The 15,186-nt window shown below is 36.9% G+C and overlaps 1 protein-coding gene across 1 annotated transcript in view; it reads right to left on the bottom strand.

Moving 5' to 3' along the window:
• The window catches only part of Sym (symplekin scaffold protein), a 662,620-nt gene that overhangs the window by 378,302 nt on the left and 269,132 nt on the right, over window positions 1-15,186 (bottom strand). The window contains exon 13 of the mRNA XM_090376545.1: window positions 8,690-8,863. Within this exon, the coding sequence (XP_090232671.1) occupies window positions 8,690-8,863 (174 nt within the window). The remainder of the gene's footprint in view (window positions 1-8,689; window positions 8,864-15,186) is intronic.

The following is a 15,186-nucleotide window of genomic DNA, read 5'->3' as shown; positions in this document are numbered from 1 at the left end:
AGATAGCAAGTGCTGTGGCAACCTTCTCCCAGATCTTGAGAGGAAAAGTCACAAATTGGAAGATGGGCTTGCCAGGGTAGAAGAAACTGCCTTGGTGACTGGGCAACAATGTCTACTATCATGTTTAATTCACTTAACAGCTATTGGATTTGAATACCAAAAGATCAGTTAGCAATCTGATGGGTGTTGTACAGATTTTCCCATCATAGCTCAAAGATTGGGTGATTGGACAGGGATTTCAACTTAAAGGCATACTGTAAGGAGGAAACTGTCAAAGAAACAGAAATGGTTTGTTTGCTTCAAAGTAAAAGCTTTGGACTGGAGAAGTGTGAAATACTCTGGTGGCACTCTGAGTCTAACCACTGAAGTAAACTACCTCTAGCAGAAGCACAAACCAGATAACCATAATTAAATTGAATGAACAAGAGACAAAGAAAGGTACATCAATCTGCACCCCCATGAAGTTGATGAAAGGGCACAGGGCACAAAGGATGTTAAGCTTTTCCTCAGCTGATAAAGTGTCACAGAAATGTCAACTTCTTTTCAAAAATTTGACTTCTGCTACCACTGGGACATGCCAAAGCCATAACTGTGGGTCAGGATGAAGATTATCTTTTCAAACAAAAGTATACACAATTGGTCTTCTGTGATGAAAATCTGAACCCATTACCCAATGACCAAGATGTAAGGTGATCAATTGCTCTTTGCAGTTGCCTTTCAATGATTCTCATATTGCATGAATGATAAAATATCGTAGTCATCAATGTTTGGTTGTTTGTTATTTGGTTTTTAGGAGCATTAGCAACTAAGGCCATATTGCTCCGGGGATATGCGGTGGTCATTTCCTGACCTTTCCGCATCCTCCGTATTTGGTGGTCATGGGCTCGAACCCAGCTCTAATCAAGAAGCGTGTGCTACGCACTGCTGCTCCAGCTCACCTGGCTACGGAGACGCCAGTCATCAATGTAGATACCATGTTTGCTGTTGGGGAAAATTTTTGCTTTTATAGAATTCATTTTGATAGCAGCAAAAAGCGTGACACTTAGAATGGGTGGCTTGTAGAACTCCCACCTTTTGGAAAAACACTCAAGAGTGTGAATCCGAAAAACTTGAAATTGGGCTATTAGAAAGAAAATGAAAATTTCTTTATAAAAACAGGAAAGTTATGCCTAGTCATGGAAATCTCACAATATGCCAAATCGCGAGAAATTGAAAGAGGACACAACACAGCCAGGCTGTTGTATCCTTTTTCAGTATCAAATAAAACTGCTACCAGATGTTCAAATTTAATAAAAGCATAACAATTATTAAAGAAGCATTGCAAAATCATCTAGACAAGGCTGCAGTAATAGTTAAGACACAGAATGGTTTGTTAAAGGGAGGTCTTGTCTGACCAATTTGATTGGATACTATGATGTGGTCAAAAAGGAACTGGAAGCAAAAAATAATGTTGATATTGAATACTTGGATTTCAGGAAAGCTTTTGATACTGTTGCACATGGAAGATTACTGTACAAATTGGAGTGGTATGGCATTAAGGGCAAGTTGCTGCAATGGATAAAGGGATGGTTGAGGACAGGGAGTGGTAATCAATGGACACTGCTCTTCGTGGACTAATGTTATCAGAGGAGTTCCCTAGGATTCGGGGTGCTGAGCCCATTATTGTTTTGTGTATTCATCAATGATATTGATGAAGGAATATCAAGCTTAATGTCCAAGTTTGATGATACAAAGATTGGCAGGGTTGTTAACGACAGTAGGCTACTGCAATTGGATCTAGATAAGTTAGGCAAATAGGCTGAGTGGCAACTGAAGTTTAACATTGACAAAAGCAAAGTACTGCATAGGGATAGCAGTAACCCAAGGGAAACGTACCAACTGTGTGGTACTATACTTAGGGAAGTGGAGAGTGAAAAAGACCTGCGGGTAATTGCACAGTCAGATATGAAATTCACTGGGCAGTGCAGATGGGTTGCCAGAGCAGCTCATGGTGTCTTGGTCTTGTCAATGATATACAGGAATTTTGCTAGCAGGGATAAGGAGGTGATTGTCCCCTTGTATAAGGCAATGGTCAGGCCACACCTTAAGTACTGTATACAGGTCTGGAGGCCTCATATTAGGAAAGACGTAGTGTTGCTAGAAAGAATACAAAGAAGGATAACAAGATTGGTGAGGGGAACAAAGGGGTGCTCTCACCAAGAAAGGCTTAAGTTCTGCAAATTGCAGCACCTGGAGAGTAGGCACATGCGAGATGATCTGATTGAGGTGTATAAGACCTTGAACAGATTGAGCAAGTTCAATGCTGATGGGATTCTTCCTCTTGCTCAGATTAAGAACCTGAGGGGGCATAGATTCAAATTGAGGAAAGAGAGTTGTAGAATAGTCAGCGGGTAGTTGATTGTTGGACAAACTTCCATCTCTTGTTGTGGAAGTCAACAGCTTAAATAAATTTACAGCTGAACTAGACAGGCTTGACATTTAGAGTGAATGTATGGGTGAAGTGGGAGGGTTATTTATTTATTTATTTATTTTTTTTTTTTTTTTTTTGGCTGATGCTGCATAATCTTGCTTTCTTTCACCATATGCCTCAACTAATGCTAAATGATGTACATTTCAAGTCTGATTAAATGATCCAAAGTGGCTATGTTTTTTCACTGTGTCCTATACATCAGACCATTTTTTTCCAAATGCCACATAAAGCAAGCATTTTAGCCATTCTTGCTGGGACCTTGGACAAACAACTTGTCAGAGTGATGGGACAATAGTTCCATATATTTCTAGGATCCTTCCTGGTTTTGGCAAGGCAATAACAATTGTCTTCTTGCAGGAATCCGGAAATTCATTGCCAAGAAAAATACTATTAAATAAAACTATAAGATGAGTCTTAGATTGAAATACAAAAGGTGTTTGTTTGTTTGTTATTTGGTTTTTAGGAGCATTAGCAACTAAGGCCATACTGCTCCGGGGATATGCGGTGATCATTCCCTGACCTTTCCGCATCCTCCATATTTGGTAGTCACGGGCTCGAACCCGGTCTAATCAAGAAGCTTGTGCTATGCACTGCTGCTCCTGCCCACCTCGCTATGGAGGCGGCCACAAAAGGTGTATTTCTAACACTTCTGAAAAATTAAGGGTGAAGTTCTAACACTTCTACTACTTGTTAACATATATTGGTTGAAGATTGAAAAATGAAAGAAGATACTTGTTGATATTATACTTGAATTTCTCTGGATTGTAATTTTCAGGAAATAGATGTGAAGGAAAGTTACATGTGTCAAGATTCTATAATGCTGAAGTTGAAAGGACAAATGAGAAAGTAAGAAGGAAAGTTATCGAAGTCATGTGAAGGAAAGCTATTAAAGTCATGTGATTAAAGTCATGTGAAGGAAATTTATTCCAGAATGCTGAAGTTGAAAGACAAATGATGAAGAAGAAAAGTTGGTTCTGTGAGTTTGAAGTTTGATGGTAAATGGATGCTGACTGGTTTCGAAAAGAGAAAAGAAGAATTACAGAAGCCATTTCAGAACAATAGTGCACATGTATGTATATCTATAGAAAAAGTATTCAGCAGAAACAGAACATCTATGAGACAGAGAGTGGAGAAACTTACAAGACTGGTCAATTAACCTGACTGCCATATTTTGAATGCAGTCTACATGAGGGAGGTTTTGAGGGCATCACCCTATATGGGGTAACAATATTCCATGACAGGACAAATTAAGATTTTTACAGAGAGAGAGAGCAGTTGTTTAGGAAAAAAGTATCACTGAACACCACCACCAACAAAAGAAAATATGGTGTTTTTACATGCAGATTTCCTTTTTTGTGATGTGCTTCTGTCAAGAGAAATTAGAAGTCAGTGTAATCCCTAATAGAGATATGTGACCTTGTCTACACATTGGAATGGTATTAAAGACAAAAATAAGGGCTGTTTTGTGAAATATAAGACAGGGCCAAGTTTTGGATGGATTGAAATTAACTATGTCATCGAGATCAACATTTAAGGAACTGGTGGTTGATATTAGAGAAGTTGAAAAGGTTATGCAATGTAAGGTGTCATTCGAGAAGTTGAAAAGGTTTATGCAATGCAGAAGGTGGAATGAAATGTGCTATCATCAGCAACACTATGCATAGGGCTTCCACTCAGTGGAAGAAGATTGTTAATACAAGGAAAAAAGAGAAAGAACTAAACCATAGGAAACACCAGCATTAACAGAGAAGTTAGAAGACAGAGAGCCATCTACTATCACCGGCGGAGAGCAAGCAGAGAGAAAATTGGACACCCAATTGCAAAAAACAGTCAGAAATCCATAAGATGGAAGCTTGGTAAGAAGATCTTTATGCAAAACAAGATTAAAAGCCTTAAAAATATGAAGAGCAACTGCTTGAGTTTAACAAACTTTTCCATTAATATTATCCACACATAGGAAACTTAAGACAAAATATCAGCAGAGGATGGAATCAATATTAGCAATCATTGATAAGATGAAAGGTTTTGAGATAGTTTAGGAGTTAATGGGTTAACAGATTTCTCCATTACTTTGGAAAGAGCCGAGTAAGGAAAGGATGGGGGGAATTTATCAACCTCTTTAGGAACTGGAATGGATATGAGCAAATTTCCAAGATAAACACCATGGAATAAGAAAGTCTAAAAAAGGAAACATACGAAAGGAATAAGCTCAGGAGCACATAATTTAAAAACAAGCAGAGAAACAGCAGAAGTGTAAACCTGTATAATTGTGCTGGAGTACAAACAAAACATTTATACAGCTCCTCTTTAGATAAACCTACACAAATGTATATGGGAATTTATTACAACAGTCAGTCACTCTTTGATTAGAGGAAAACGTTTTTTAGAGGGAAAAACAGATTAGAAGAAAATTATCTGCTCTCAATTTAAAATTTTATGCTCCTTGTGTGTCATAAGAATAAGCATAAAAAATTGCCCCATCATATTTAATTTATTCAGGCCTTCCAATAACTTAAACATCTCATTCAGATCTCACCATAAGTGCCTTGTTTCCAAATACTGCATCTCACAAAACCAAGTCTTGCTTCCTAAGAATACCCTTTTATGCCGTTAACAGTTTCATTACTCTTCTCAGTCCTTTACAAATGGTTGTAGAGGGCTAAGAAGTCGGCTGAGTTATGGGCAAGTAAGGAAAGATACAAAAAGAACCAGGTCTCTCCCAAACTCCTTTGCCACAGGATCAATTATTTCTTTTCTCTAACCTGAATTTCAGCTTCTTCAATATTCAAATTAAAACTTTCTCTTAAATATTTGTATTTCTCTTATGTTCTAATTACCCTAATATTTGTAATAAGCACTTTCACACTTATTACATCTGGGGTGGGGGGGAAGGAAATTTGGTTCTAATAATTAAACTATTATGTTTAACATTAGAGATTTTTTTAAAGCAATTTAAAAGCACAATCAATCTTAAGAAACATTAATAAAAAGCAATATTAATGCCTTAATATATATTACATAACTTTGAGTAACTTTCTTGAATTTCCTTAAAAAAAAAGTATGCTGAGTTAGCATTGCAACTTATATAGGAACCTCCTGTAATAAATCTTTTATTTAATTTTCTAACTGATCCAGTATATAAAAAAATATGAAATACACACATGCAACCTGCAGAAACATCTGAATGAATTTCTGTTTCAGTTAATGGCATTATTTGCATTTTTCTGTCTTCTGTTTATTCAAAATATTATTTAAACTTCCTATCTTCCCTTACATTTTCTTGTTCTAGACAGAGCGTACATATTTAATGTGGCATCGCATTGATTTATGTCTTAACTATAATCAAATAACTGATGTCCATGAATCTATTCTGTTAATCTCTTTAACCCAGCCTTCTGTTAACATGCCAACTCAGCATTCTGATGGGTGCCTATGACAGTTTGAACAGTCAAGTTTATGCTCTCAAAGGTATTAAAGTAGGGGACCCATCAAGCTCTCAGCTGCCAAATTCAATGCCTCTTGTGCATCAGGCTATAGTGGCAATCTCCAAGGCTGAATGCAGTGGTCCCTAAGGAGATAGCTATTGTCAATGACTCCATTGTCAGGGAGATAATAATATATTGTGTAAAAAGAATAGGTGGAATAGGACCAGGGTATATCTGCCAGGGGGAAAAAGTTCATGACATTTTAGCACAGTATCATCATTTAAGGGCACAAAGGGTGATATTGTTGTACATGTTGGCACTAATGACATTAAGAGTAGGAGATCTGCGGATTAACTTAACAAATACAGGTCAATGCTGAAAACCAGTTCTGAGCTAGGGTTAAATTTAAGTGTCTGCAATTCTGCCCAGACACAATAGGAGGAAGTAGATGACGAAAGCCTTGTCAATCAATTTAGCCCTGTGTGCAAGGCCCATAGAGTAGAATTTTTCTCAATGTGGTCTATGATGAGTAGGACGTAACAGGAGAGACTGCTTCTACAGGGATGGGATACACTTAAATAGAAGGAGTACAAAAATACTTGCTGATGTTTCGAGCCAGTGTTAGGTGGGTCGGAAAACTGCTAGCTTGGGGTGATTCACAGACTAAAGGATTAACAGTAACCGCAAGCAAAGGTGCAAAGTGATTTTTGCACTGCTTCTATTAGACTGGAGGGCAGGAGTCATCACGGAACAAATAAATACATGGGCTGTGTTAGGGTAACTAAGGATACGTTCATGTATACTTGCATGAACACCAATAGTAGGAATACAGTAAATAAATCTGATGAATCTGAAGTGCTAGTCAAGACATCAAAGGTGGATATTGTTGTATTGTATATCTGAGACATGATGTAACACTGATATAAGGAATGCAGAATTTGAATTTGGGGAGCACAATGTGTACAGAAAGGACACTCGTGATAGGAAGGATGAGGGGTTATGCTGTTAGTTAAGAAACATATAAAACCCTAAGGAAGTACATCCAGTTGACACAGATGGTCAGTGCAATGTTGAGTCAGTTTGGTGTGATGTAAGCAGTGGGAAACCAAAAATGAGAGTAGGAATGTGTTATAGGCCTAATGACTCTGATGAGTAGGACATACAACTGTACAGAGAAATAGAATGGGCCAGTAAATCAGATTGTTTAATAGTGAGGCATTTTAACTTCCCAGAAGTTGAGGTTAAAATAAATTCAAGGAGGAACTGGACAAACATTTAGAGGGAATGGATGTTCGAAATGGTGGGTTTTTTTTTTTTTTTTTTTTTTTTGGCTAATGCTACATAAGCTTGCTTTCTTGCATCACATGCCTCTACTACAACTACACTGACTACTTTCAACAAATATTTTTTTGTTCTTCCCCCTCCCCATAATTTCCTTCTTATACATTTCCCAGAAAAGAACTGCAATTTTCAAAAATTCAAGTGCAATGTAAACAAGAATCTCCTGTCTTCTCAACTATGCTGCTACAACACTAAAATCCATCGTCTCAACTTTTGATGCTCCTTCCACAGAGAGCCTAGTTACAATGGGAATTGTGGAAAATGACATGAAAAAGACAGCACTTAAGTCTAAATTTGATATATGTGAAATACATAAATTCAAAAAGCTGTTCTGAAGAAAACCTGGTCAATTAAATCTACAATATTTTATTTTAAAATGAAACTGTTACAAAGAAGATCCTGATTGCACAACTAAGATAAATCTTACCCTTCTTCTTGAAATAAGTAAAAGTTAAGGTTAATGGTTTATATTAATTTAAACATTTATGTTAACATCTGCATTAATACATTTTAAACCACATTAAAATGTCAATTTTAATTAAACTATTTACATTTTAAATAGAGGGAGCAATATCAGAAAAAATTTCAATATTATTAAATTAAGCTATATGCATTTTTAAATATGCAGGAAGATACTGTAAAACTTTTGTAACAGCTATAGATTCTGAAAGGAGATCACTTAGTGGATGATTTCAATGCCATGATATATTTGCCAAAGTAGTTATTTAGTCTGAAATTAGGTGAGATGGACTTTAGAATATCCAATAACCAATTAGAATTGGTTATTCCAATTAAAATATCCAATTTAGTTAACCAATTAGAATATCCAATTTAGATAACCAATTAGAATATCCAATTTAGAATATCCTCTTAGATTTGAAGTTACCCAAAAGAGACATAACCTAAGGAAGATGCAACCTTGAATGGTGCTTCCCTTACAAGGCTGCACCAAGGTGTAGCAATTATCTGTAATTTGTTTCTGCAATTGTTGCAGCAGATAACAGAAACATAAGCAGTATGGAAGTAGCAATATGGTAAAGCATGTATACATTTCTAGTATCCTCCATAATCATTTTATACCATTTGTAATTATATTATATATTTAGTTATTTGTTTATATTTTTTAGTTATTTGTTTATAGTTTTATAACTTTGTCATTCAATAAAAGTTTAACTTAAAAAAAAGGGACATGTGTGACACCATAATAATTATGGTGACACCATAGTAATTATTACCAATTTTAAAACAAAAAAAAAAAACTATTTATTTATTATTTATTTTTTTAAAACTACTTGCAATAAATGCAAGTCCAAACAATAACTTGCGATAAATGATATAAACACGGATAGACTTTATAAGATGCTAAAAAAATTTTATAATTTAAAATAGAATCAATTTTACATTTATCCAATTTAGTGCACAAAATTTCCCCCCAAAAAATATTGTTACGTACATCCAATGTATCCTTCATTTTCACCATTTCGTCAACACCTTTTCCAAGTCCCACTGCAGTTAACTGAGTGGCCAATAATCTTGCCAAGTGTTTAATTTGAGGGGTAGTCCCAGCTACAGCAATAGGGGTATATGATGCTTGAAAATGAGCTGGCATAGAATCAGGAAGAGAAAGCTGGGAGAAAAAATAAAACAAATAAAATAATGTACATATTACCGTGCATAATTATTCCATTAATTAATTTACAAAGATGTTCAAAAATAAAAGTAACAGATATTTATTTATAGTTAAATAAATATCTGTTACTTTAATAATTTCAATATGATCATATAAAAATTTTCACTACTTGCTTGACACACAGTAGAAAAATTATCATTCAGCTGGATGAAAAATCATCTGACTTTAAGTACCATTTTCTTCCAATTTAAGACACGAAAACCTAGATATTTCTGTCAAAAAAACTTTCACCAAAGATTAATTGGGACCCATGAGATGAAATCCCAAAAAAAAGTATCTGCAAAAAATTAAACTTTTGAAACTCTTTATATGCAACAATTAATAATTTTAATAAACAAGCATCATATTACAAAACCCTTTATCAGGTCCTTGTTCACATGATGAGTAAACAAAAGTCTGGTAATCAGTAAGAACAAGGATTATAAATTATGTTTTCTCTAATTGCTAATACCGTGTCAAAAGAGGCATCCCCAATCCAGTATCTAATATTCACACAGCCTTTTGTTTCCTGATAATAACCCACCCCCCAGTACACTCCATTATTCCCTATTTAATTTTATTCTTGAAAAGACCATTCCATAAATCCCATCTTTCTCTCTTGTTTCTGTTTTGTCACGTGGCTAAACTTCTTAATGTAAAAGGCTTGTTTTAACTTTTTTTTCAAAGTCTCTTTCCTCCTATTACCATAAAGTTCCCATCACTACATGCCTGACTGCATTCTGACAATTCAGATTCTTTAGTGTTCCCTTTAGCAACATGTTCGTTATATTCATCTATGTGAATTTTGGCGCCTCCGTAGCCAGGTGGGAAGGAGCAGCAGTGCGTAGCACACGCTTCTTGATTAGACCGGGGTTCGAGCCCGTCACCACCAAATACGAAGGACGGGGAAAGGTCAGGGAATGACCACCGCATATCCCGGAGCAATATGGCCTTAGTTGCTAATGCTCCTAGAAAACCAAATAACAAAATGTGAATTTTAAATCTTCTTCCAGTCTTGCCTATGTATACTTTGACACATTTACACACATTTTTGTATATTATATACCTTCTGATATGCTGTTGTCAGATCTTTGAACCAGCTCCCCATATTATTAATCAGCTCAAAGATCACTTTAATCCACTACATTTTACAGATTCTTCTTTGTTTTTAGCCCAATACCTTTCATGTATGAAATTGCTACTGTACTTCCGTAATCCATATTGCATTTGTATTATTGTTTATATTATTCAAATATTTTTCTATAGCCTTGACTAAATTACTCGGGTACCCAAGTAATTTAGTCAAGGCTATAGAAAATTTAGTTCATAGTGCTGATTTCCTCCATGACATTTTGTCATTGTCACAAATTTTCAAACATCTGTTCATTAAAGTTTTGATAGGTACCTGTTTTAATTTTGTGCAGGTGATTAGATGCAAAGTTTATGTATTGGCCCAATTCTGTCGGCTTCCTGTAGACCTATGAACATAACCTGTCTTTCTCTTGTCAACAGGATGGCAAAAAAAGGGAAGCCGTGACTGGCTTCAATCTCAAGTGACATGATCTGTCTTCTACGTTAATGCCCTTTTTATCTTAACATTATTGATTGAATCATTCGCCACAGTCCCTTAGGTTAAACCTGGAGGTCCCTACAAACCTAAGATTAAGTGAGTGGTCAGAGAGAAAACTGGATACCCAATTACAAAACAAACAGTTGGCAAACCATACGATGGAAGCTTATTTATGAGACCTTTATGACAAACATGATTATGTTTGTCATAAAAGCAACTGCTTGAGTTTCGCTTAACTTTTCCACTGAATTTGCCCATGGATAACATATGCCAGTAAATCACGAGTGGATTAACAATGACGGAATCCATACTGGTGATTATTGATCAGAAGGAAGAAAGGAAGGAATTGATGGTTTCTAGATAGTTTAAAAAAGTTGGTGGTTAATAGATTTCTCCCTTACTTTAGGAAGGAGAGAAGTAAGGTGCAATGGGATGATAAATGGATGGAAGGGTTTGTCACTCTTTTTAGGAACTGGCTAGGTATGAGCAAATTTCCTAGCAGAAGGGAAAACGCCTGTAGAATAAGAAAGTGAAAAAAAACATAACAAACAGAACAAGGGTAAGCTCACCAGCACAGGTTTTGAGAAATATTATTAGGTGGAGAAATACTATCAGGACCTGGATATTATCAGGACTTGTTTTCCATCGAGACTGTTCCAAGTTCTCCAGACATCCTTTTGACGAAATACCACATGAGGCATTGAATAGAGTGTACTGAGAATCATAGGAGGTGGTTACAAGAAAAGTAAGATGCTAGCAGGTTGTCTTTATCTTTATCTGAAGTGGCAACAGAATCATCTGGTTTTGATGGAGGGAAGAACAGATATGGGCAAAAGTTGCAGCCAATAGCTATGGCAAGAGATTAAAATGCCTGACTACCATTTGAACAAAAAGGAAATTTTCTACCCTTAGCCTGTTCCAAATCTAGTTTGGACTGATTAATAACTGCTTTACAATTGTTGCAAACTTTGGTGTGATCACAAAGCAGCTCGTACTTTTTTGTGAGGGCCTTGATGTCATCGGCATTTTGTTGGAATCCTCAACAATTCCACTGTAGGAATTTAGCCATTTTTGCCTTAGTGGATCCATCGGTTAGTTTCTGAATTTCCACGGGCTTACTTTCCTCAGCCTTGGATTTCTCCTTTGGGGGGGGGGGGGTAATGGATGCTGTTCTGTGTCCATTTCCTCCTCTACCAAAGTTCCAAGACTTAGTCATCTGTTACTGCCTCCTCCTCTACATCTATTAATTCTTGTGGTTGAGATGGGAGCTGTTTTCACTGCTTTTCCTTCTCACTCACTTTTTTCGGAGGTAGTAGTGTAAGAGGTATGGATATAAGTGTGAAAGCTGATCGATTCTTTTCAGTTGATTTCAGTGAGCTCATTAAATGGCAGGCAAGAGGAGTAAATGACTCTGATGGTGGTATAGTCATCTCTGTTTGTGTTCTGGTTGTATACTTCCTAGAATCTTTCTGGGTGTATGACAGCTTGCTGTTATTTATGAGTTGGATGCATTTTCTGGCTTCTTGATAGATGTTCAGCTCTGTTTTCAGTTTTTGAATTTATTTTTTTTCCTTCCACCACTGGCATTGCTCAAGAGTATGCAGGGTGCTCTCCTTGGCAATTTATCCAAATTGGCTTTGAAGGTGGACATTCCTTATTCTCGTGGTCTTTAGCACCACTTCAAACAGAGGCAGGGTTTCCCCAACAAACTATTGATACCTACCATACTTTTGGCACTTAAAACACCTCAGTGGATTCGGAATGTAGAATAGAATAGAATAGAATAGAATCTTTAATTGCAGCATGGTGGTGCCAGGGATTTACAAAACCCCTGGCACCACCGGGTAATCCTTACTGGGCAATTTAAATAGCCTGCCTTGATGGATATTGGAAGCTTTGGGGTGTTGAATGTAAAGATGAGAACTCGAGTAGAAACGAGATTCTCATCCTTGTGCATCAATATTCTCTTGACAGCTGTCACACCTTGATCTTTTAATTCAGAGCAGATCTCTCCTTCAGACATGAAGATCCCACTCTGATAAGCCATCACGTGAAGTTCACAGTTTTAGCAGATGTATTGGTGTAGTATACTTCAAACTGAATTCAGAAAAGTCAGTCAAAAACTTATTCCAGAAACAAAAAACAATGTTAGGCAGGTAATAATCACAGGTTTACAATTTGTAACAACCAAATTACATTGGCTGTTACGAAAACATAAAAATCACATGGTGACAAATCCGGTTGCATACAGAATGTTTGGGAAACTCCTAGCCCATATTTTGAAGCAAAGATCTAAATCAGGTTGGCAACAAGTGGGCATGCATTTCATAAAGTGTGATGATCCTTCCTGTCAGTTGTCCCAGTCACTCCCTTAACAAACCCATGCTGTCTCTGAATTATTGCTGCAGTCTTGTCTAGATGATCCTGCAATGCATCTTTAACCAGTGACTCCATTATTTTACCCAGAACAGAAGTTAAACTAACTGGTCTGTAATTACTCATGTCACCCTTCGACCCCCCCCCCCTTGTGAATTGGGAATACATTTTCACATCTCCAGTCCATGGGAACCTCCCCTGAGTTTTTTTTTTTTTTTTTTTTAAATGAAAACCCCAAACACAAAAGGTATCAAAACCTATAGTACTTAGTACCGTGCATGGGTTGAAGGAGAAGTATTGGGGGGGGGGGGGGGATGCCGGAAACTTTGCTCTAGAGACTAAACATGGGATGGGTTTCACCACTACAAGCCTCCAATAAGCAAAGTGGTGGTATTTCACCGGTTGATGAAAGTCATCTACCAAGGATGCTCTTATAATTATGGCTAAGGGTTTGCTTAGTTGCTTTGCCGCCTCCTTTAATATAACTGGATAGATCCCATTCACCCCAGTGGTTTTCTTATGTTTAACTTCAACAATTTCTCCTCCACTTTGCTCTCAGTTATTACAAAATCATTAAGTATTCTGCTACAATTTGATAACCTTCTGCCATTTTCAAACCTTAATAATTCCTCATGTGTGAATGTAGATGCAAAATACTCATTCAGTTTGTTTGTTATATGAGCAGGATCATCAACAGTCAAACCATCGATGTCAAGTGGACCAATCAGATTCATCCCCTTCCTTTTAGAGTTTATATAAGTAAATAAATCCTTGCTGCAAATTCTCGTAATCTGCCTTCGCCTGCCTAACCTCCTTTGTGATCTGAATACAGACTTGCTCATATCTGCCATAGGCTTCTGAGTCGCTTGATAATTTATATGCATTCCATGCATTTTTCTTCTCTGTTACGAGTCTCATTAGTTCATTAGATAACCATTTAGGCCTAAACCTTGAACAATATATCTTAATAGGTATGAAACTTTTAATAGCATCCACGGTTAATTCCTTGAATGCTTCCCACTTAGAATTTACTGTTGGTAACATTGTCAGTTGATCCCATGTACAGAATTTAAAAACTTTCTGAGACCACTGTACTCACCTTTATGGAAGCAAAAACTCTTTCCTTTACCCCCTTTTTTTTTTTTTTTTTTTTTTTATGAAAACCCCAAACACGAAAGGTATCAAAACCTATAGTACTTAGTACCGTGCATGGGTTGAAGGAGAAGTATGGGGGGGAGGGGAATGCCCTGATGGTAATTAAATCTTTAAGTAAATCCCACATCAGTACACTGTGATCACTGCCACCTAGTGGTTCCTTTATCTGCAAATTCTTAATACATGAATGATCACTGCTGATAACCAGACCAAGAGTATTACTTTCTCTGGTTGCCTCTCAAACATGCTGCTGCAGAAAACAATCATCCAATAAATCCACAAAAGTCTGACTAGTGTGTGAGTGACCAACCCACAAGTTACAGTCAATATCTGGGAAGTTAAAATCCCCCATTATAAGACATTCTGATTTACTAGCCCACTCTATTTCTCTGTAAAATTGTTCATTGTACTCATTCAAGTCATTAGGCCTATAACACACTCCTACTCTTACTTTCGCAGTGCTTATGTCACACCAAACTGACTCAACAGTGCACTGTTCAATATATATCAACTGGGTGCACTTCTTTTGATTTTATGTTTTTGTTAATTAACAGCATAAAACCTCCCTTTCTATCCTTTCTGTACGCATTGTACTCCCCAAATTCCAGTTCTACATTCCTTATATCTGTGTGACAGCATGTCTCTACTATCCCAACAATATCCACCTTTGATGTCTTGAGCAACACTTCAAATTCATCAAATTTATTTACTATACTTCTAGCATTGGTATACATGCAAGCATACATGCTCCTATTCCTAGTACCCTAACACATCCCATATACCCACCTATTTCACGATGACTGTCATCCATCCCTGAAATCCCAAACACCCCTCGCTCCAGGTCGCTACTTATTCTATTAGAAGTTGTGCAAGAATCACCTTCACCTCTGTCTGCAGCTACTGTTAAACTATTAGTCCTTGTATCCCCCCAAGCTATCAGTTTTCCGACCCACCTAACACTGCCTCGATAGCATCAGCAAATATTCTTGCACCCTTTCTATTTAAGTGTATCCCAACCCTGTAGAAGCAGTCTCTCCTGTTAACAAGTATAGACCAGGCTGAAAAAAATTCTATCCCTTGAGCCTTGCCCAATCTTTCCAGGGCCGAATTGATCGACAAGACTCTCATCATATACTCCCTTCTATCATGTCTGGGCAGAATTGCAGACACTTTCAAATTC

Source organism: Mastigoproctus giganteus, chromosome 6, assembly GCF_048544385.1.
Source record: "Mastigoproctus giganteus isolate SK-2022 chromosome 6, ASM4854438v1, whole genome shotgun sequence".
Classification (NCBI taxonomy): domain Eukaryota; kingdom Metazoa; phylum Arthropoda; class Arachnida; order Uropygi; family Thelyphonidae; genus Mastigoproctus; species Mastigoproctus giganteus.
This window is presented reverse-complemented; position numbering and strand designations above follow the sequence as displayed.